Source organism: Populus alba, chromosome 12, assembly GCF_005239225.2.
Source record: "Populus alba chromosome 12, ASM523922v2, whole genome shotgun sequence".
Taxonomy (NCBI): Eukaryota; Viridiplantae; Streptophyta; class Magnoliopsida; order Malpighiales; family Salicaceae; genus Populus; species Populus alba.
Window position 1 is genome coordinate 4,117,207 of NC_133295.1, and position 22,275 is coordinate 4,139,481.

Here is a 22,275-nt window from a genome sequence, read left to right on the forward strand (position 1 = left end):
ATTATGTTAACACGATTCTAAACTTGATAATTTTCGAATCACTTGCTATTTTGTATTTGCGTAAAAAAAATCCAATATTAAAGTAATGCTTAATTTTATAAAATAGTGTTTGATACAATGAATTGAAAAAATTAAGAGGTATCAAATTTTAAACCGGTATAAAGAGTTTTTTTTTAATTGTTCATGTGGCGTGAATTGTTCACTCGGTCCCTTAATTTATTTTCCTTTTTAATTTTGGTTTCTAGTTTTTAGGATTTCGCTTTTTAGTCCTGAATTTTATGTTTCAATTGTTTAAATTTGAGAAGAAAGAAAGGGTGATTGGTTATAGATTCCAGCTATTTAAAAAGCTTATTTTTGATGAGAAAAGTTTATTTTAGGTGTTTTTTATATAATTTTGAAACTTGGCTCGGCTCAGCGCGCTGACCCGTGACCGGCCGTCCTGGGACTAGAACATGGCCGGGTTGAAGAAAAAACAGGGGAAGAAAAAATAGAGAAAGAAAAAACCCGATATGATCGATTGACCTCAGTTAAAAACCAGGTTGCAACCCGTTGACTTTTGTTTTTTTTTTTAATTAAAACAAAGTCATTTTGTTTTTTTTTTAAATTGACCCGGACAATTCGGTCAAAACAAAATCATTGTATTTAAATTATTGGTCAGTTTTGTCATAGTTCTTAAATAATATTAAACTTTTATATGGGAATGTAAATTTCAATTATTATATACCTGATATGGAAAAAACACTTCCTCATCGATATTTAATGAAAATAAAATTTTTATATTTATATTTTGACATGATGTTATAATGTTATATTTTTTTTTGTCTTCAATCATATACAAATTACTGAGATGTTATTTTGTTACTTTTTATTTATTTATTAAAACTTACTTTTGAGATCATGATAAATATTTATTTTTTTAAAAATATATTTTATTAAAACAATAAAGAGATGCATTAGTAAGAAGATAAAGTTTAGATTATAGAGATATATTTTCCTACTTAATTTAAATGATTGAAGTTTTTAATAAAATTTTATTTTAATTGTTGTTTCCTTTTATGCAAAATACATGCTACTAATAATTAAAACATAATGCAATTATCTTTAAGACAATTAGTGTTTTTTACGATGATATTAAAAAATTACTTTATAATTAATGATGTATTAGTCTAATATGCAGAATTTTTAAAATAATTTTCTCATTAATATTAAATGAGAATAACATATCTATTTCTTGAACTTCTTTTTTATAATTTCATTTATAAATTTTTCTCAAATTTAATGTTGTCCTATTTTTTCATATTGTTGCAGAGAGATGATCAATTCGTGGTTTTTTAATTTTTTAACTAATGCTTGCTTTCTCGATCATAATAAAGTTTTGCTTTGAAAATAATGTTTCTCATAAAAAAAACATATTTTCTTGAAAATAAAAAAAAATGCGTGAATAGAAAAATTATATTTTTTTATTAAAAATATTTATATTTTCCTTGTTAGTTCAAATTGTTATAGTTTTCTAGAATTTGTTTTCTTCATTGTTTTCTCTTTTATCCAATGAACCATGTTGCAAATAAGAAACAGTTTTGTTGTGAAAAAAAAAACATGAGTGAAACAATTTGATGAAAAAACATATTTTTTTTTTTATAATTTTGTTTATTATCTTTCATGCGCATGTCTATTTTTTATTATCATACAATTACATAAAATATAAATTTTAAAAAGTAAAAGTTATTAAACTTGATCAAGTTCAGTCTATATGACCTAGATTACGAGTTGAGAAGGTTAATATAGTTGGATCCTAGTTACAAAATATCATCACTTCAATTTATTTCTTATAAAAAAAAACTAGATAGAGATTTTTTTTTAATTTTTTTTCTAAAAATATTGAAATTAATTTTTACCAGATTAACCAAGTAACAGATAAATCTGATAAATTGACTGGTCACACCACATTAACTAAATCTGTTCACTTTGAAACTCAATCTGAGTCAGCCTCCATTGATGGATTATCATGTTAACCCACCAGACAAAATCATGTTCAATAACACTACCGAATAGTACAGGGACAACTAACTAGTATAAGATGAAAGACAGGAAAGTTAAAGTTATTTATAGCTAAGTCCTCGTAGTATCAGAAAGCACATGTTTAATTATTATGGTCTTTAATAAGTTTATGACTTGTTCCTACTGTCAATTTCATGTGATTTCACAATTTATTCTATTTTCCTGTTTTCTGGAGGGTTTTGCAATAAATTTGCGATCGGCCGACGATATACAGATCGGAGAACTTTACCGAGGCCTGAAGCCTCCAGCTGCATGCGCAGAGGCTACGGCCGCATTAATAATCTGCCACCAAGATAATTAGTTGATAAAGACATTTGATGATATCTAATGGCTAGATTCGATGCAGTTACCTACGGCCTGCCTTTCAGAATCGACTAAAGTAGATTAACTTGTGGGACATAGATGCAACCCACAATCCCAACACCCCATTTTAGTGTTGAAAATAATATGGAATCATACACGCAAAAGGTGATGATGTGTTCCTGGGAAATTTTATGCAGAAACAGTACAGTTTTGATATTCCTGATTGAAAGAGATCTGATTTGCACTAGAAAGCAAGAAAATCCCAATATTCTTTTCATTTCTTTACTGCAATTAGTGGCTTGTTGCTTTATCAACTTTTTCTGGACATGCACATCAAAATTCAATCAAAGCTGGTATAATGACACAAAAAGATGATGATTAAAGTCAAGCTTTCACACCCTAAGAGACAACAGAGAGAGGATCTTGCAAGAAAAGGAGTGGGGAGAGAGAGAGAGAGATTATATATATATATATATATCATGCACCATTAAAATTGATTCCTTCTTCTCTACTGCTTTTTGCTTCGTTGAATACACCATGTAATGACTAACATCAACTCATAACATAGTCCAACAATGGTCTAAAAAAGAATATACAGACAGACATGCACTGAACTGACAGAACAAGACTTTCTTCTTCTCCCCTTGCAAAGCCCTATATCTATTTATATCATCTATGATCCTTTTCTTTTTGTTTAAGAAAAAGGGAATTCTAAATACCATGCCATTGTTAGCCAGCACAACTCTATCTTAAATCATTCATGTTCTTCGTTTTGCCAGTACTCTGGTCTCCCTAAGGAAATCTCCAGGATTGGATTCTTGAGTTCTTGATTGAATCCTGTAAAGCTTCTTGATTGAGCAAAACCAACGCCCTGCAAGTATACATAAGAATTGGGACAAGCGTTTGTTGAACCCAGATGCAATATGTTTTAGACCCGTCCATACTTGAGGGGGGCAAAAACATTACAATAAGAAAAAAAATACAGAAGCTAGCAATGTTGAAGCTGGCTTTCAGAACCTTAGAATTATTACGAGCTTATGATTGATACTCTATATTGGGAATTCAACTGAAAACTTGTATCGATCACTTGTTTTAAGATTTTGTTTAATTATCTGATTTCATATATTTAGCTCCACAGCATGGATGCAATGTAGAATTAATGAAGCTCTCTGAGAAGTTATCCAGGAGCGCATTGCATAAAAAGCAGCTCATTTTCCATAAAACAAGCATCTGTACAATAGAATTGCAGTATTGGCATTACTGAATGCATGCGTAGAGGATCCAGCAATTAATTTAGATGCAAATATTAATTAGTTTAAGCACAATACTGGCACATGTATGGCAGTCAATAGAGTTATGGAGATGCTTATTGATTACTATATTTGTCTCACTAAGTTTAGATACTCACGTCCAGTTTATTTCCCGATACTTGTTGAGAAGATAGAGCTTCTCCCTTCAACCCGTCTAGATCTCTTGAGCTGTTATGCCATCCTCCTCCTTTGCTGCAACAATTAATAAATACTATCAGCTACAATCAAACCAGTGACCTGCTTCTGAATTCTGAACAAAAAGAAAATGTTAAACTGTAACATGTATTCCTAATTAAGGTAATACTAATGGCAATCATTAATTTAAACATCCATGAAGCCAGATGAAGAAAAATGCTTCTTTAATTTTCTTGGTAACAGGTCCCCTTGAGCGATCAAACCAACCTAATTAGGAGAAGCACATATATCAACTTAATACATTTAGTTGATGAACAAGACCTAATCAAAAGAAAACCAAAAGGAATGCATTTAGTTGCCACAGGATTAATTCCTCTGACCTAGCTGTTAGCTAAATTAAGATGGGATTGTCGCTGAAACCTCACTGCCTTCAGTCCAATGCTCCCATTTGCGCACTAGGTAGGGTTGTTATTACCTAGCTAGCTAGCAAAAAGTCAGTCGCCACGATATAACCTAGGTAGGGTTGGTATTATTAGCCTGCTTGCAAAGTCACTCGCAATGACACTAGGTAACATGGATTTAAATATTTTTGTCACATCAAGAGAGAGTGATTTCAAGAAATAGAGGCAGGCCATCCTTACTGTGTAGCTCAAAGCCTAGCAAGCACCTCAGGGAGAAAAGAAAAAAAGAAGAGTGAACGATTCCACAAGATATATCTTAACAAGACTTGAAGTGACTTAAATTTAACTATAATTAAGAGCCACACGACCTGAATTTGAAAAATTCAAAACCTTTTTGTGACATACCTCATCACCATTTTTTGTCTCATTTTCCCTTCAAATGCTTCTATCTAATGTTCCTATATATATATATATAAATGATGCATGCTGCTCCAGCAGCATATAGTGCAAGAACATCAATGATCAGACGTGGAGCTACCAAATCAAATTAGCTTGAAAATGATTGACCTTTTTATGAATAAAAGAAGTTAACAAAAAGTCAGGCCTCAATACCTCTTGGAGGAGATGGCCGCAGCTGAGTGAAAAACTCATTATCCAAACTCAATACAAGCTACCTTAACTAATTAATTCATGCACATGTTGTTTTGAGGTCTTGCTATGGCCATCTCCTTGACGGCTCTAAAGTTTCTTTTTTCCTACAAACCCACAATCCTGTAATCTTAAAGTTCACACACTCAAATTCTGATACCATTCTGTTAATACTGTTGGGCCTATGCTTAAAAACTTGATATTTTAGCTCTGAATGTTTTTCTCCTATACCATTTTGCATAATAGAGCTATAAATCTAAAAAATTTACCATAATACTAACTGATGTCTCAATCATTAATTCGGTAGCGTGGCATATCACAAAATCTGCTAGAGTGTATATATTTGATGAAGCACCACTCAGACCACGGTTAATGAAAAATAAAGCTTATAAATCTTGATGAATATAGCTTAATTCGTCAGATTTATTTTCTAGAAAGTTATCTCTTCGAGTTTATAAACTTTAACTTCATTGAATATTTATATAATTATTAATTTAAAAACTTATAAAATTAGTTAAAATACATACATATTAACTAAGACATCCATATTATTAATAATAAAAAATTAAATAAAATTTACAAGTAAAAAGATAGTAGCTAGCTCTACCATTATTTCATGGACAATGCTGGGATCTTATATAAGGGCCATGGTTTTCAAGGCTAATTAATCTTTTCATGTACAAAACCAAGAAGAAACGCTAGGAAGGCGACGCCTGATCCTGGCATAAAATGGCCATCTTAACTTTTAAATGTCTTATCGGAATCTTGTATTGGCCATCATGTCTAGAAGGCTTTTAATGCATGATCATTTTCTGGGTTTGATTGTTCACTTATTCACTATGTTTCTGTACATTTTAAGATTAGAAGCACAGATTTTCTTTGATTACATATTTAATTATTCCTTTAGCCTTGGATTACAACGAGATGAAATCTAAGTTTACCTACAAAACATATTAGATTGACTTGATTGTCGCAAGATCCAACAAGACAATATTTTTAGATAAGAATATCGAAGCTCACTGATAAAACTCTACATGCAACTGATATATATGCCCGAATCCACCATGAAGATTGAACTCCGGATGATGCTGATACACCCGAATCCATCTATTACACCCAGATCGATGCACTACTCCCTAGTTAAACCTGGTGTGCTAGCCACTAACCATGAGGATAAAATATATATGCACTAAATGAAGAAACACTTCTTAGCCACATATCCCTTTAAAAATTGTTCATAATAACCATTTTCTAAGAGGTTGAATATTAGGTATAATAAATCTAGATGCCCAAAACCTTTTTAGTGATCCTTTTTTTCTTGGTGGTTTGGTCCTTTATTTGCTAAGCCATCCCCTTGTTAGCTTTTTGTAGTATTTATTTAATTTGACAATTTCTTCTAAGCTTTTAATAAAATTCTCAATCACATTTATGAGAAAAATCCTCTTTGTTGTCTGAGTTAATACGAGAAAAAACTGCTCGCTTTCTGCTATATTCTAGAATTAAGTTAGGGAAAAATAAAGAATTTCCTATTAAAAACCTAAGAATTATGTGAATAATTTGGGAAACTACGATTAATTCATTAGCTATAAACCTGTGTAATGCAAGAAAGATTTAAATACAAAATGGAATAGTAAAACAGTGCTATCAGTTCTCAAGGCATAACATTTTCAATGCTATTTTTTGAACATCTCTTAATTAATTATCAAATAATTTTACATTAAATAATAAGTACCCATTTTCATTAATATGATAAATATGGTGCTGATTTAATTTTGCTCATTGTTCATACTTAATCATGTAAAAAGATTTATAGTTAATTAATCTTTCTCCTTAGTTCAAATCTTATTCAAATCAAACTATATATATGAGTTCCAACCATTAAAAGAATCTGAAATATATCTGAGGAGAGTGTTTTATGAACTCTTCTTTAATAATTTGCTACGGGATCCATTAATACAGATTCTGGAGCTCTCAGTTGTTATAGATGGTATTAGTATGATCAAAGTTAGCTAGGGGTGGCAAGGAAACATGAAAAAGTTGAATGATTATGTACCGTTAAAGAGCAATTTTTATAAAATTAAATTATTTTAGCCCATTTTTTTAAGTGATAAGATTCGACGTTGTAATAACACAAACATCTCAGTACGTAATCCAAGAATTCTCTAACAGTAATCTACAGTTTTGTTTTCAATCGCTGGACTTTTTTCCCGATCCATGGTAAGGTAAATATGATCAATGGCCATGTAGAAGACTATCCCAGGAAAAGCAGAAAAAGCAAGCAAAAACACAAAAGAAAGAAAGCAAAATAGATGAAAAGCAAAAGCTGCGAGAAAGAAGGTACATAGCTCCTAGTAGTTTCAGGGAAAGTTAGGAGGACGTGGATTTGGTTTTCCTAAATGCACAAGCTAAAGTCACCCATGCATGGAAGGGTAAAAACCAGCTTTAAAGCTGAAGCCATAAAAGAGAAAAGCAATGCACCCTTTTTAGTATACAAACTCGACAAAAATCAATAAATGCAGTGCGTGGGAGTGTGTGTCTGAGAGAGAGAGAGAGGGAGAGAGAGGGGTGAGAGGCGAGGAGGGGGAGAGAGCTAGGGGGTGTTACCTAGAAGAGTTGCTCCATAGAGTGGTGGGAGAGTGAGAGAAACCATTATCATGCTGTAAATTAGGCACATTTGAACCTCCTTTCTGGTTGAGTAAATAGTTGGCATTTTGATTAAAGCACGCTGTTCCAGACATGAAATCTTCATCACCGGAGCCATCTAATAGACAACCAATAAAACTCAAGTCAGCCCAAGTGCATAAGATGATGATTTCTGTGTATGCCAAGCTTTTTTTTACGAGTAATTTAATAAAGTACATTGTACAGGTGCATTAATACATATAGGAATGCGCACTGTTTTTATTATGGTAACAGGATAAGGGAGGAATCTTCAAAATTTCAAATGGGGTAGCGGAAATCGGGGAAGTAATTAGGCTAAAAATTAAAGAAAGGGAAGACGAATTACCAGAGGAAGCTGCAGGTCTGCAGTCAGTGCTCTTAACAGTTCTATACATCTGCAAAGCCAAAAGAAGACAAAAGAAAATTAATAGAAAACACAAGGTAGACCTATCTATGCTCCTATAGCACCAGTATATATAATATTTGAATAACTTTAAAAGGGCAAAAGAAAAAGGAAGAAGAAAAGCCCCAGTCAAAAAAATCAAATCAGATGCTTCTTGTTCTGAATTTCTCTTCCCTTGTTTATTAACCACGAGGTTGATGTTTGGTAAGGTCAGTAATTGCTTGTATTATTGAGAAATGATGGCTACTTTTTCTCTCTCTCTCTCTCTCTCTCAAAAAGTAGAAGTTGTCTTGTATCAGAAAACAGCAGACTCAACTGTTCATTCATTCACTGCGTTCATCGGCTCCCGTGCCAGTTGGATAGCCTGAGCCAAAGTCTTCTACACTACCCAACACACACACACACACAGGACACAGAGAGAAAGCACTCTAAACTAATAAACACAGGGCTATTGAGGTAGTCTTTTGGTTTCTTGTGAAGGATGGAAGAAGAAGATCAAATAAGGAGTAAAAGAGCACAGAGTTTTCATGCCAGACCTGTAAATGACTTTTAACATGAGAAAGTGTTAGATCTTTGACATCCATGAGCTCTAGAACTGACTTTGGAGTTGCCCCTAATATCAAGGAAACAATCACGACAAAGATTAGAGCAAAACAAAGTCCATAAAACCAGTTCTTAATTTAACTCAAGTACTATATGATATTATAATTTCGCTCTTGCACCACGACAAGAAATGAACTATATATATCATGTAGTGAGTGAGTGGTTATAATAGAAGGAGAAAAGATTCATACTTTCATGGCCACCAAGGAGCTCAACAGCATGAACAAAACGAGCATGGAGTGAGCTAGTCCAACGCATTCTTGGAGCTCTCATATTCCTCTTGTTTTGTAACTTTGGCATAAATCTTGATCTGATCATGCCACTACCATATACCTCTGCACCAGGACCACTCCCTCCACCTGCAGCTCCATATTGATGGTATTGTGGTGCTCTCAGTGTGTCCATTGACATTCCATTGAATCTTGGTGCAGAAGTATCCATTCTGTAAGCTTGGAAAGGAGATTTATGGTGATCAGCTGATGGGTTAGAAGAAGAGTAAGGGGTGCAAGAAGGTGAATAAGGCATTTGGTTAAAGCTAAATCTAGGATCAGTATCTCCTGAACTATTCCAGCTATTGTACACTGGAATCCCCTTTATAGGCTTCAATCCTGTGACATCAAGAGCTGAGATCCCATGATTTATATGACTCATTTGGCCATTGCCAGAGCATTGAAGAAGAAGATTTATTTGCCTTGCTTGACCATGGTGACCTTCAACACTGCCAGTTCCACTCCCACAAAAGTTCCTTCTCCAAGGGCTCTCTGCCTCCAAAGCAGTATTTGTTGGATTTGCAAGAGAGAGTTCAGTGTCTGCTTGAGACCCAACCCTTATGGAACTATCACTATATGATTTGAGGCCATCATCTTTGCGCCAAATATCAAAAGCAGAATCACTATCATTTGTGCCAGTGCAAATCGAAGAAGGAGCGCTGTTTGGAAGACTTATGTGCAGTGAAAGGTCTGGAATCAGATTCAAAGACTGTTTATCAAAAATTCTTTTCTGGGACATTTTTAATATTCCCTTAGAAATCAATGGTTGCAGGCTGTTGTTCTTGTTCTTCCAATATTTAAAGAGAAGCCAAGATTCAAGAACACAAAAAATAGAGTAGATTTTTGAAGTGGGATCTTTTCTAAGCTTACTAAAAAAGCAGTCTTTAGGAGGTTAGAAGTGTAGATGACTATGAAAAGAAGGCAAAACCCTCTAATAACTACACAAAACCAAACAAGAGAAAGAAAGAAAGTTTGATGTAGAGAGTGCCTAAATGCAAAAACTGAAAAAAAGAAAGTCCTTTTCTCTTCTCCAAGAACCAGACACACTCCACTCAGAGAGAGAGAGAGAGAGAGAGAGAGAGAGAGATGTGTGGTTATGAAAGAAGAGTAGCTAGAAAAAAAAAATGTGGGAAAGGGTTGATAGAAGGTGAGGGATTTTGGTTTCCTATTTCCTCAAGAGTATATAGATATAGGAAAATGACACTTCAACAAAGCTCTCTCTCTCTCTCTCTCTCTCTATCTCTCTCTCTCTACACCTCTGTACAGAAGCTGATCAGCTCTCATTTTCTCCATAGTCAATACACGCAAAACTGCAAAGGTTATGGCAATTCTTTTCCTATTAAAAATTAAAATTCCCCGTAGACAACGGGGTTAAAATATACCATACGAAAGAGATAGTGAGGAAGGAAGGAGTAGTAAGCACTAAATATTCTTCAATTCCCCCCTCCCCCACCCTATAGGGCCTCTCTCTCATTAACTACATAAGAAAAAAAAGGGGGAAACGAGGAAAACAATAATGCAATGACCACCTAGCTATAGTCGTGTGAGATAAACAAGACATCATATGTGTCTTGTCTTGGTTCAATGATAATCTTTGTCAAAAAGCAAGGAGATAATTGCAGAGTCTTGCATTTTTTCTTCTTCTTATTGTAAAGGGAATAAAGGGACATTGTGAAATTAGCTATGATTATCTCTATCCAATGACCAAATAAATACTTTATCAAGTCTTCGTGGAGTAAAAGAAACACAAAGAATCATACTACTTTTTCATAAATATATATTACTCCCTCCTTCGATCGATCCCAAGTTTAACAAGCCATTAATATATTGGAAATCGATATAAATTTCAATTTGAAAAAATCTATTTAGAATAACAATTACCTTCCCCCCATCATATCCTAGATTTTCTTAATCTTATCTAGGTTGGATGTAAATTATTATTTCGAAAAAATAAATTCTTATTTTTATCTCCTTTTGTGGCCACTTACTTTATTGAAAAAGTAGAATTGCACTGGTGACAAATCAACAAAAATAAGGTCTCCGTACTGTTTACTACATAGGAAATATTAAGTGGAGTAGTTTCCATTATAATTATAATTTAGCAGCCCTCTTTGGCTATATATAAACCAACAAATTAGCTGCCGGGTTTTGGCACTTGAAAGAAGGAGGTTTTGGCACTTGAAAAAATCCTTCATTGGTTTTATCGTGACAATACTTCTTTTTTATTTTCTTTTGTCAAATAATATTAGTATGTGGCTTAGTTAATTAGCTAGCACAATATCATCGATATATATCATTTGAAGAAGTTGATCAACTCCTCGAAAGAAGAGAATTCCAGGGCTTAGCTACGCTAACTAATTGATCATTGATGCCAAGTTATTCTACAAGATTGAATACACTAACTCTTGAAAGCTGAGGCGTAATTAAAACAAAATCATCATGCAAAATCTCCATGTGAAGAGTACTCTATTCGTGCTTAACCAAGCGTCTGATATTTATGAGATTCATAACTCGTCATCTATCACTCATATCTATTTGTCTAGAATTTTAGAATAGTTTGTCTGCACGCATAGCTTTTTTTCAATACATTTTCCATGTAAACTAAAATCAATTCCTTAATTACTCTATCCGTGCTTAACCAAACGTTATTTTTTCTTTTTTCAAGAAAAGAAAAGGTGTCTTTTCGTACATAGGAGGAGAAATACAAAGAAAGAGAAGAACACCCTTCAAACTATTCTAGCTTCACATAGATCTAAGGAAGTTAACAATGGTAGTTTTGAAAAGAGCTGTAGCGCATAGACAAAAGCGAAGAACACCAATCGGGTTTTACTCATGTGGAGAAGAATTAATGTTTAATGTTTAATGTTTTTCCCTATGTGCTTGACGTTTAGTTAGAGACATTATGGGGTTAATTTATGATTAAGTTAGGACTGGTCAAAGTGGGCAGAATCACAACATTGTAAAAGGGGAGCCGATAATAATGAAAATAGAAGGATTGATGTGAATAAAATAAAGTAAGAAAGGGTCCAGAGAAACAAAATACATTTTGGAGGGCCAAGTACGTGTATAGAATGACAAAAGCCTCAAGTATGAGGACTAAAATGAAGGACTCTCAAAGTTCAGGGTGCCATGGCCCCATTAAAATCACATGTAGCTCTGCCGGCACCACCTACTAACTTACCTCGGGCAAAGATATTAGGCTAAGCTTGGGACACGTCTATACTAAGTTTGGCAATGGTGAAAAGAACCATAAATCCTCGGGTAGAGATAGTATTCCCTGTAGATGAATTTAATGGGTTTTGGACTTTTGGTGTGATGTCAAGATTATATTGATAAGCACGATGGACCCATTGACCTGAACGAGTGTGGAGACTTGAGAGTTAAGAACCTTAAAGGCTTGTTTGTTTGCTTTCATATGGTGATAATCGTAAACCCTAAAATCCTCAATTCCACAAAAACCTTTGTAAGTTTCTTATTCCTTTTCATTCTCCCAAATATTCCCTTCTAATCCTCCAACAACAACTTTGTCTACCATATTATGTCATCCCCACATGAGCTCAATTGACTCTTTTACCTGAACAAATTTCACAAGCCCTACTCTAAATCTAATTCAAAGAAATATATATATATATATATCTTCTCTTGTGTCAAGAGAGGGTACGCTCTATTTTCTTCAATGCATTTAATGGTGGTAGAAGTGTAGGTTAATAATATTATAATGCACAAGTCTTCTCTTCCGTGAATACTTGGGACTTGGGAGAAGGAAATGCCCACTTCTCTTTTTAGTAATATCGAGTTAAAACCTTATGGCTAGTATAGCTAAGCAAGCACGAATAAAGAAGCGTTCCAAAATATGATTGGGCAATTTAAAAGGAAAACCAAGATTAAGCAAGGTTGTCTATTCAGTTTTGTTTTGACTGGAGCCGTGTATATATAATATTAGGGGTGATTAAAAAAATTAAAAAAATCAATTAAATCAAAAAAATAAAAAATAAAAAACTGAAAAAACCGAATCAAGAAAAAAAACTGAATTAACTTATTAGAAAACAAAAAAAAAATCCAGTTCAGTTTTGATTTTAAAAGTCTGAAATCGATTAAACCGAACCGGACCGGTTTAGTACCAAACTTCACCTCCACTTCAAACCTAGGTATAAAAGGATTACTGAAACCCTATTCTTCTAATTTCATTTTCTCCCGCAGCCAACCCTCCCCTCCCTCCTTAGTTTGCTCACCTTTCACCCAGAAGGCCCCCTTCCCTCCCCCCTCGCCTTTACTCCCTCTCTTCCCTCTTCACTCTGATTTCTTAGTTTTGTGTGGTTAGAAATGGGAAAACCTAAATATTTTTTTATTACTTACTTACTCGTATTTATTTAGAAAATAGATCTGGGTTTTAATGTTTTTTTAATGGGTTTCTTGAATTGTTTGTGAATAGATAGAAGAATACTCCTAAAAATCTGCTTTGGTTTCCACAACTTGGCTTAATGTTGAATTTCTCATCAATTTTGTATCTAAAGGTGTTTGTTCATCGAACTCACAAAGAAACAACAATTATATGATAGAGTTATTTATGTTGGCTCTTAAGCCCTCATGGTACTCCAGATGACCTCCATTCCTGCATCATGTGATCAGATGATGCTGTCAATGTTTCTATCCATTAAAAAAAGCCAACTTCTTTTGATACCAATTGATATAACATATAATGAAGGATAACAAGATTTATTATAAATTAAAACTCTCAAATATCAAGAATATCATAACTATGAAGAAACTTCCAAAACATCCATTTTTTATTCATTAAAGTCTTATTGCCAATAGGCCATTATAACCCTTTCAAATATGAAAACTAGAAAACCTCAATTTGAATAGGAAAATATGAAAGAATAAATAGAATCCTAATAATACTAAATAAAACTAATAAATCCTAGAAAGTCTTAATAATTAAATAAAAATTATAATACAAATAATTTAGCCTAAAATAATGGTATTTGTATCCCACTTCCAATCTTGTGTCCTTTTTACAATATGGTTGAAGAGTCAACTTGTAATTTATTCATTCATTACAAATATAGTTGGATTTCTTGGGAAAGATCTTGTCTCATGAGGTTAAGCATTAGCAAATAAACAAAGCTTTCTAACTTTTGAAAACCTTTTAAACAATAGTAAAGTCTAGTCCTTCAAAAAATCAAAAGAAGGCGTGGCTTGGGTAACTAAAAATGTTGATGGGATTAAAATGAATAAAAGAAGTCGTCATTTAGTTTTATGATAATTAAAAAACCTTAACTTGTCTTTCAAATGTTATGAGTAAGGGAAAGATAACAATCACCCTATACATCCCACCTAAAATAAGTTGTTTCACTTTTATTTTTAATAATAAAAAATATTTATGATGCTTACATGCTAAAAATTTACCTAAACTAGTAATGTTTATTATTAAAGGTAAGAAACTATTATAACCTAAGACTAATTTAGGGCATGAGCTCGACTATAGGGTTTAATCCTCACTTTTGAGATACTAGTGGTGTACCTAAAAAGATAGTGAATGATAAATTAGACTTCAAACCTATTTTATTTGATTATATTTAAAATGGGTTTGAAGGCCACAACTTTCTCTTGAGAGGTCTCTGTTGAATCAAGTCAACTCAACCTGAATTCACTCGTCATAGGTAGAAGATATAACTTGGTGTTAAAAACAACTAAACAAACATCCATCCATATTCAAAGTTGTAAATACAAAATGGTTATTAGCTAAATTTTAAAACTTTATTTAGGGTCAACCTGGGACAAGGTGTCAGTCACGGATCAGGAAGGTCAACCCGGGTTAATCCAAATCAATGTAAAGATAAAAGTTGTTATTATCATAATTTTAAAACTCAACTTAGGAGTCAATCGGGGCAAAACTCATGTAACAAGTTGGAAGGGTCACCACTGGTTGACACGAGTTAATGTATGGATAAAATATTATAGTCTTAAAACCTGACTCGGGAGTCAACTCGAGGCAAAATTCAAGTTATGGGTTGAGAGGGTCAACTCAGTGAACTCAATTTTTTTTTTTTTTAAATTCAATGGGTTCTTGACCCATGTGTTGTCCAGAGTTGACCTAGGTTTTTGACCGGGTTAGGTCGAGTCAATCCTTTCTCTATTTTTTTTAAATTCGAATTAGTTCAGGCTCCAAATCAACTCGTCAAGTCAGTACTGGTTTTATAATTAGAATTATTATAATATTATTAATTTCAACACTAGATATAAACTAAAGTAAAAAAATAAAATATTAAATTATTATTTTTTAAATATATAAATTTGATAAAAATACATATTAAGAATAAAAAATATTTTTTTATGTTATATTCACCATAACTAAACAAAATAAAGCAACAATAATTTTATCCTATATATTACTATCAAACAAAATTCTATCACAATCTTATTTTCTATCTTTTTTTTTTCTTTATCTTCATTATCTCTATTTTTTATATTCCGGGGAAGTAACTAAAAGCTATATAATTGGTCAAGTGCTCATTAAGTCCTCATTCCTCACTTTATCTTGTCTTTCTCTCCTCGAATCCCGTCTTAGATGACACCTAACACATCATCAAAGGTGCCATCATCCCGTCAGTCCACAATATTCTCTTCTCTGCTTCTTTTTTTTCTTCATTTTTTTTTTGGCTAATTAATTCAATGTTTTTAATTGATAAATGATTTTGTTAGCTCTGTATTTTGTTAGATCAATGTTTTTATTTTAATACAATTATATGAAAAAGTTTGAAACAATATATTAAACATCATGGAGATTTCTATATAGTTTTTGTAAGTCACCATTTCAATTTGAATCCAGAACGGGTAGATCCTAAATAATGTACTTTACTAACATTTTTATAAGTAATCTATTTATGGAACTTAAAAAATATTATTTCTCAAAAAAAAAAAATCTGGCTGTAAAGTAAGACTTTAAATTGAATATCTTTTCTTAAATTAATTCTTTAAAATGCACTTTTATAAAATTTGAAAATAACACGGTCAAAAACTAGATTAATTAGCATTAAAAACAAAACATTAAGATAAAAACAAACAAAAAAGGTTGAGAAATTATAGACGTAATTGTTTCTCACACAAGGAGAAGAAATACATAGAAAAAAATGAAGAAAATTAAAAAAAATATATCTTTTATATCTAATTTAAAAGCATTCTTGATCTAGCTACCTACAACAAGTTAACCTTGCTAAAAAATAAAACTTGTAAAATTCTTTGATAAAATTAGAAACGATCCAACAAAAATATTAAAATTTATATTTCTTTTTTGCAACTAATCCATAATTTTTTTTTTTTTTTTTTTAACTTTCGTTGTCAAATCCTCCAAACACTACTACATCATTAAGTCATAAGAAGTAACAATTCAATTTCAAAATTTCATTTATTGGATTGTAATCTGAGGACGCGGGAGTCGCAGAGCATGGGAACTAGCGAGCATGTGATGAACACACAGCAACAGTCGCGGCCGACATTCAATAGTCTCATGAAATGAAAGTAAGAAAAAGTCACGAAATCGTTTTCTCTTTTTAACTGATTAATTTATTATCTGCAGAAACATCAACTTCACTGTTTGTCTGAACTAGCTTCTCAAATTTCCAACTGGGCCTGTAAGCCTGGGCTAGAAGACGTCCTTGTCCTCATAATTTTGGTGGTTCTAAGCAGCAGCATCTTGAAGTACATAACAGTATGAGATTCATGACCTGTGGTTGTCAAGATCACTGATCTCTCTGCCTCTCTTGTCACGGTTGCCCTACAGCTAATACATCTTTCTTCCCATGCACACAGAAGAGCATTACCGACTATCAACATCACCTTGACTATGTAGACGATACGATAAAAAGGGTGCTCCTGATGCCATATTTACAAGCTGGACATGCTGGCTGGCTCCTACAACCTTTTGCTACTGTGTGTGTGTGTGTGTATATATATATATATATATATATATATGAGCACTTGCACTACTAGCCCCCGTGTATTTATTGAGGTATATAATATTGATGTAGAGAATGTTTGCAAGAGGCAAAACTATCATCTCAAAAGAGGGGAAAGATTTTTAAAAAAATTCTTAAATTGACAGAATTCAATCTAGCTACAATTCTGGGATTTATAATAAATCCTTCTAAGAACAAGATTAACATGATGGACACATCTTATTCGTGGTACTTTAATTAAATTCCCATTAGAATATTATCATTTTTTTGGGGGGTAGCTATCGTTGAATGTTTTATTACTTGATCAACACTCAAAATTAAGAGAGCAAACTTAAGATGTGGGATTTTCTCAACACACCACCACCCATCCATTGAGAAAATTCCATTCACATGCAACCAGGAAAGAAAAGGGACAAAGCATCTCGTTTTCCTACAAGTAATTAAGAACTTATGGATGAAGTCTTAATTGCTGCGCGTGCATCCTTTCCTATCCAAACTAAATGCTCTGAATGAATCTATTAATAGGCTGGACATAGAAAGAGAAAAAGGATGGCAAGTCTCAAGAAGGTACGGGCACTCAGGAGTGTGAGTAATGATTTTGCAATCGAGTGCTTCATGATTGAGGTGGAGGAGGGGAGAGAGAGAGAGAGAGGCTTTATACGATAGACTGTAGATTAATATTATGATAATATCGAGCAATCTCACTAAACTTTTGGACATAAAAAAGAAAGAAAAAATAGCAAGTAAAGTCTATGGAATAGGCATATGTCGAGCTTTAGGGTGAAAAATGGTGGGTTTGGAATGCTTTGTCTTTATTTGGGATTTTGAGGAGTTTCTTTTTGACTTTCTTGGTTCCTTTTCACCTCGGGAACCGAGGCTAGCAAAACAGAAAACACCACCGCCCTGCGTAGGCAGTCAGGATTCAAGGGAAGGAAAGGACACGAGGGTTAAACTGGTTGCGACCGAGCTTTCAATGTCACGAAGATGGTGACATTGCCTTGCATGGCTTGAACATCAAGGAGAGACCTAGACTACAACACTCTCTATGAGAGAGTCTTCTCTCCTGTATTTGTTTGCTCAACCAGAATACTGAATGTCTGAATCTGACTTGAACTACCCACACTCAACATTCATTGCGAATTATGGTCAAAAGGAGGATTGTAACTTACTTTGCCTGTCAGAACACTTACAAATTTCCTGCCCCATCTACACTACATGTAAGAATCATTCTCCTGCCTTTATCCACATAACTATTACTTTAGTTTTTAATCTATCAATATTCTCTCCTTATATCCGAGCAAAATGTGTATATATATATATATATATATATATATGCTAAAAGAAAATAGTAAATCATTGTAGAAATAATATAATTATAAATTGTTTTACCATTCGGCAGGTGATGTAGCGGTGAAAAATATGTAATTTTATTGTTTTAAAAAAATTGCTTAATTTTTTATACTTCATATATTTATAACTTTACGCATTACCTCTTTATCATTATTTGCTGTTCTTATTTTATTCTTTTGTATTTTTTTAGTTTTGTTTTTCGTTAAATATTTTTTTGAAAAAAATCATTATTTTTTATTCTTTACATTTGAAATATATATCACTATATATTTGGCATATTTATATCATTATTTTTGTTTTTATCTTTATTCTTTACACTTGAATTAGTAAGAAAACATGTCAATACTTTTTTTATTGACACTTATGGTTCTCCATTTAATTAATTAAAGCATGTAAAGGCCTTTTGATTTATAATTAAGATTTTTTTATTATTATTACATATAAACATTAACTTTTTATTATATTATATTTTTTACTCAATGTAAAAAAAAATGTGTTAATAAAACTTACACATTTCATTATTTTGCTATATATATATATATATATATATATATATATATATATATAAGGTGAGTCGAATAAATACGTTAAATATTTTTTTTTGTTTATTGACATAAATAATTTTCAATTTATTTAATTAAATGCATCTGATCCACGACGGAAACATAAGTCAAATAGCTAGTTACTACATGATTTGATGTTGTAAACTTTTCATTTTAACCCCCCCCTCTCCTCCCAATAAATCTTTAAATTGTGAAAATTTGAATTGATATTTCACCTTCTATCTTCTATCAATTCCAGTGTTGGAAAAGGCAAATAGTGGTGATCGTGGAATTTATAGATTTCCATGCGAAAGGGATTTCCATGAATTATAGTTAAAGAAACGGTCGTTATGCGATCTTCTCCCGAGTTGCTCATCACCAATTTTGACCTTTTGCCTTGTCCAATTTTTGAACAACAACAGTCTACTACTTTGTCCATTTCATCTCCAAAAAAAAAATTAATAATAATAATAATAATAATAATTGGTGGGGACTTGGGGCAATTTCATTCATATATACACGCAGAGACCAAGTATAATTTAAGCCATGCTAATGCTAAAATAGTTTACACACAACAGGAACGACAACCAGCAAACGAGTTTATCCAAAACGAATTGCCAAACACAATTTATAGAAATTAGCACCAGCTAAGCATCAAAGTTGGAAGCAAACAAATCTCTAAAAAACATGCTGAGGCAATTTGGGCCGGGCCGGGCTTCCATGGTCTGTGCTTGACCCAATATTCAACCATATTAGCAAACTTTTCCTTTTTACTTCTGTAGCAATTAAAAAATAATAATAATTTCATGGCTTTTTTATAAATTTACAACTAATCATTCAATTCTGACATTGGCCCACATGTATCACTGATTTGTAGAGGCCAAAATTCATTAAACGTACCGATGAAAAGACGCGTCAATAGGAAGACCTCCATCCTTGTTATTTCACGTGACAATAAAAATATATTTCTTTATGCAATCATGCCTGCTTTTTTTTTTTTTTAAATAATAATAATTTATAAAACAATTATTAGCACAAAGCTAAGCACCACCCAGCTGGTCCAACTATCATGGTGCATAAAACAAAACTGAGACATAATTAATATATAGTTGGACGCTTTATATTGTCAAGCGACTGCTCTTGAACAAAAATTGCAAGTGAATTTTGGGAATTGTTGTAATGAAGTTTTAAGGGTTCATCCATGTGTGTGCAATATGTATAGAGTATGTTTATAATTATTTTTTATTCAGAAAAATATTAAAATAGTATTTTTTTTATTTTTTAAAAATGATTTTTTATTTTATCGCATTAAAATAATCTAAAAACACAAAAAAATATTAATTTAAAACAGAGAAAAAAATAAAATTTTTTAATTTTTTTTTTAAAAGTGCTTTTGAAATATAAAAATAAAAAAAAATCTTTAGAGATGAATTTTTTTTTTTTTATCTAGTTTGGTTTTTGATATTAAAAAAAAAACCCAGCAAGACTCTCTCTCTTTTTTATTTATATATTCAGAAATAAATTTAACTGGAAATTAGTTCACAAATTTCAAATTGGTTTTTTAAAGATAAAAATCAACAAAAACATGTGGGTTTTTTGAACTTTTCAGGGCTTTTCATAGCCCAATTCATTGCCTAATTTTTTTGGGCTTTCGTTACTTGGGCTGTTTAAATTTGATAGCCTAGCTTGGGACACTAATCAACTTTTCAGGGCTTTTCATAGCCCAATTCAATTGCCTAATTTGTTTGGGCTTTCGTTACTTGGGCTGTTTAAATTTGATAGTCTAGCTTGGGACACAAATCATAATTGTTATATGCACAGCTATAATACGCACAACATTATTAAAAATAAACTTAAGAGGTTGCTCAAGCTGGGGGAAGTTCAGCATGCTAAAGAAAGGTTTAAAGGAGTACGGGTGGGTCTAAGCTTTCTAAACTGAAAGGCATTTAATGCACGTTGAAGCTGCCATGTTTGCTAGCAATGTACTGTCCTGCTTTTTTTTTTTTTTTTAATTACCATGAATATCTATACCAGTTTGAACATATCTCAATTAATATTAATTGATATGATTATCTTACTTTTTCTTATGCGGAAAATATAAAGACTTGGTAAAGCATGCTGATAGGTTAGTATGATTTTTGCTTAGCTAGGTTATGGACAGCTCAGTTGATTTTATTTTATTTATTAAATAAACCAGTTTGATAAAAGTTTTTTTAAAATAAAATACAAGAAAAAAAATTTTTTTTTTTCAGGAAATAGGATGTTTTTAACACAAGTGCTATTGAAAAACATAGTTTTATTAACAAATGTTAATAGTAATAGTGGTTATAAACAACAGTTAATGACGACGGTAGGTGTTTACAACCACTATTGTCAATAGCAGTTGTGTCAAACAACATAACTCACCCTAAAATTTTACATAAAACAAAATCTAAACTACTGCTACCAAAAGTCAAATAAAATCATGAATTATCAAACCTCAAACCCATAAACAAAATCGTTGGGATCGAGGAGTCACCATCTAGTTGTTTGATTCAGGGTCATTAGAAGACCCGAGTGTATTGGTCTTATTAGAAATTCTAAGGGTATGAAACTAGTTGTGACTAAGAAAACTCTGAACACCCTATCACATCTTACTTGAGATAAACTGCATTGTGTGATCAAGATATGGTTTAATAGTTTTGATGAATTCCTAAATGATGGTATGTTTATGACTCAAGATAAAAATTTACTCCCATGAATGAATCTAGCATTTTAAATTTATTATAGGCTTGTATGTCCAAATAAAGTCTCATAGGAAAGGGTCTATATAGATACCCTAACAAGGTTCACATATCCTAAAAGGCAAAATGTTTCTTCAAAACCCGTATTTTTTTGTGAAAAATACTCCCAATTAAAATTGATAAATATTTAAAATAATCCAAAAAAATTTCTAATCAACTCCTGGTATTTAATCACCAGTCAACTTATAAGTCCAACATTCATATTAGGATGTTGACCATCAATTTTTATGAATTATAATTTAAGAGTTATTGAAATATTTTTCAAATCCTTAAGAAATTTTACAAACTTTGTGTAAATTCTAAAAGATGTAAAAGAAAATCAACACAAGTAGTTTTTTAAAATCATGCTAAAATTTCTTTTCTTTTTTACAAATAAAAATGTAATTTTAATAAGTATAGGGTCATATGCAATAAGAAAAAAATAAATTTTTTATTTTATTTTTCTTTTAAGGTCATGATTGGTAAAACCATATTTTTATTCAAAATAAAACTGTTGAAACAGGTTTAAGGACGTGTTTGTCAAATACGTCTTTAAGCTAAAATTCCTTTTATCAAAACAATTGCAAACCAAACAAAGCCTTAAGTATTTGACTTGATTTTGATTCGACCAAATCGACCTAAAAACACTTGTTCAACCATGAACATAACATAAAAAACTAAGGTTTCACCAAAAACTAAATCAAATATAGATTTAAACCGAAAGAAATCAAAACTAAAAAAAACACAAAAAATGTAAAATTTTTTAACGATAACGGATCAAACACCAAAGAAAATAAAGAGCACAAAGAGCAATGAAGGCATTCAAACTCAAACATGACAATGTAAAAATCAAACCAAACCAGATTCCAAGC

At 32.1% G+C, this 22,275-nt stretch overlaps 1 protein-coding gene across 1 annotated transcript; it reads right to left on the reverse strand.

Annotated features, from left to right (window-relative positions):
- Positions 1-2,841: 2,841 nt before the first annotated feature.
- LOC118044313 (transcription repressor KAN1) lies at positions 2,842-10,174 on the reverse strand. Its single transcript, XM_035052565.2, has 6 exons — positions 8,714-10,174; positions 8,456-8,532; positions 7,863-7,911; positions 7,460-7,616; positions 3,770-3,863; positions 2,842-3,232 (listed from the first exon to the last, which is right to left on the reverse strand). The coding sequence occupies exons 1-6, from the start codon at positions 9,528-9,530 to the stop codon at positions 3,116-3,118; spliced, it is 1,311 nt and encodes a 436-aa protein (XP_034908456.1). The 5' UTR covers positions 9,531-10,174; the 3' UTR covers positions 2,842-3,115.
- Between the last annotated feature and the right edge of the window lie 12,101 nt (positions 10,175-22,275).

Bases quoted from the DNA above. Each gene is read 5' to 3' on its own strand.
- LOC118044313 (XM_035052565.2), bottom strand. From the start codon at position 9,530: ATGTCCCAGAAAAGAATTTTTGATAAACAGTCTTTGAATCTGATTCCA. The intron at 7,617-7,862 runs GTAATTCGTCTT...GTTGTCTATTAG, and splicing joins CAGACCTGCAGCTTCCTCTG to ATGGCTCCGGTGATGAAGAT. The intron at 3,233-3,769 runs GTGAGTATCTAA...GTATACTTGCAG, and splicing joins TATCGGGAAATAAACTGGAC to GGCGTTGGTTTTGCTCAATC.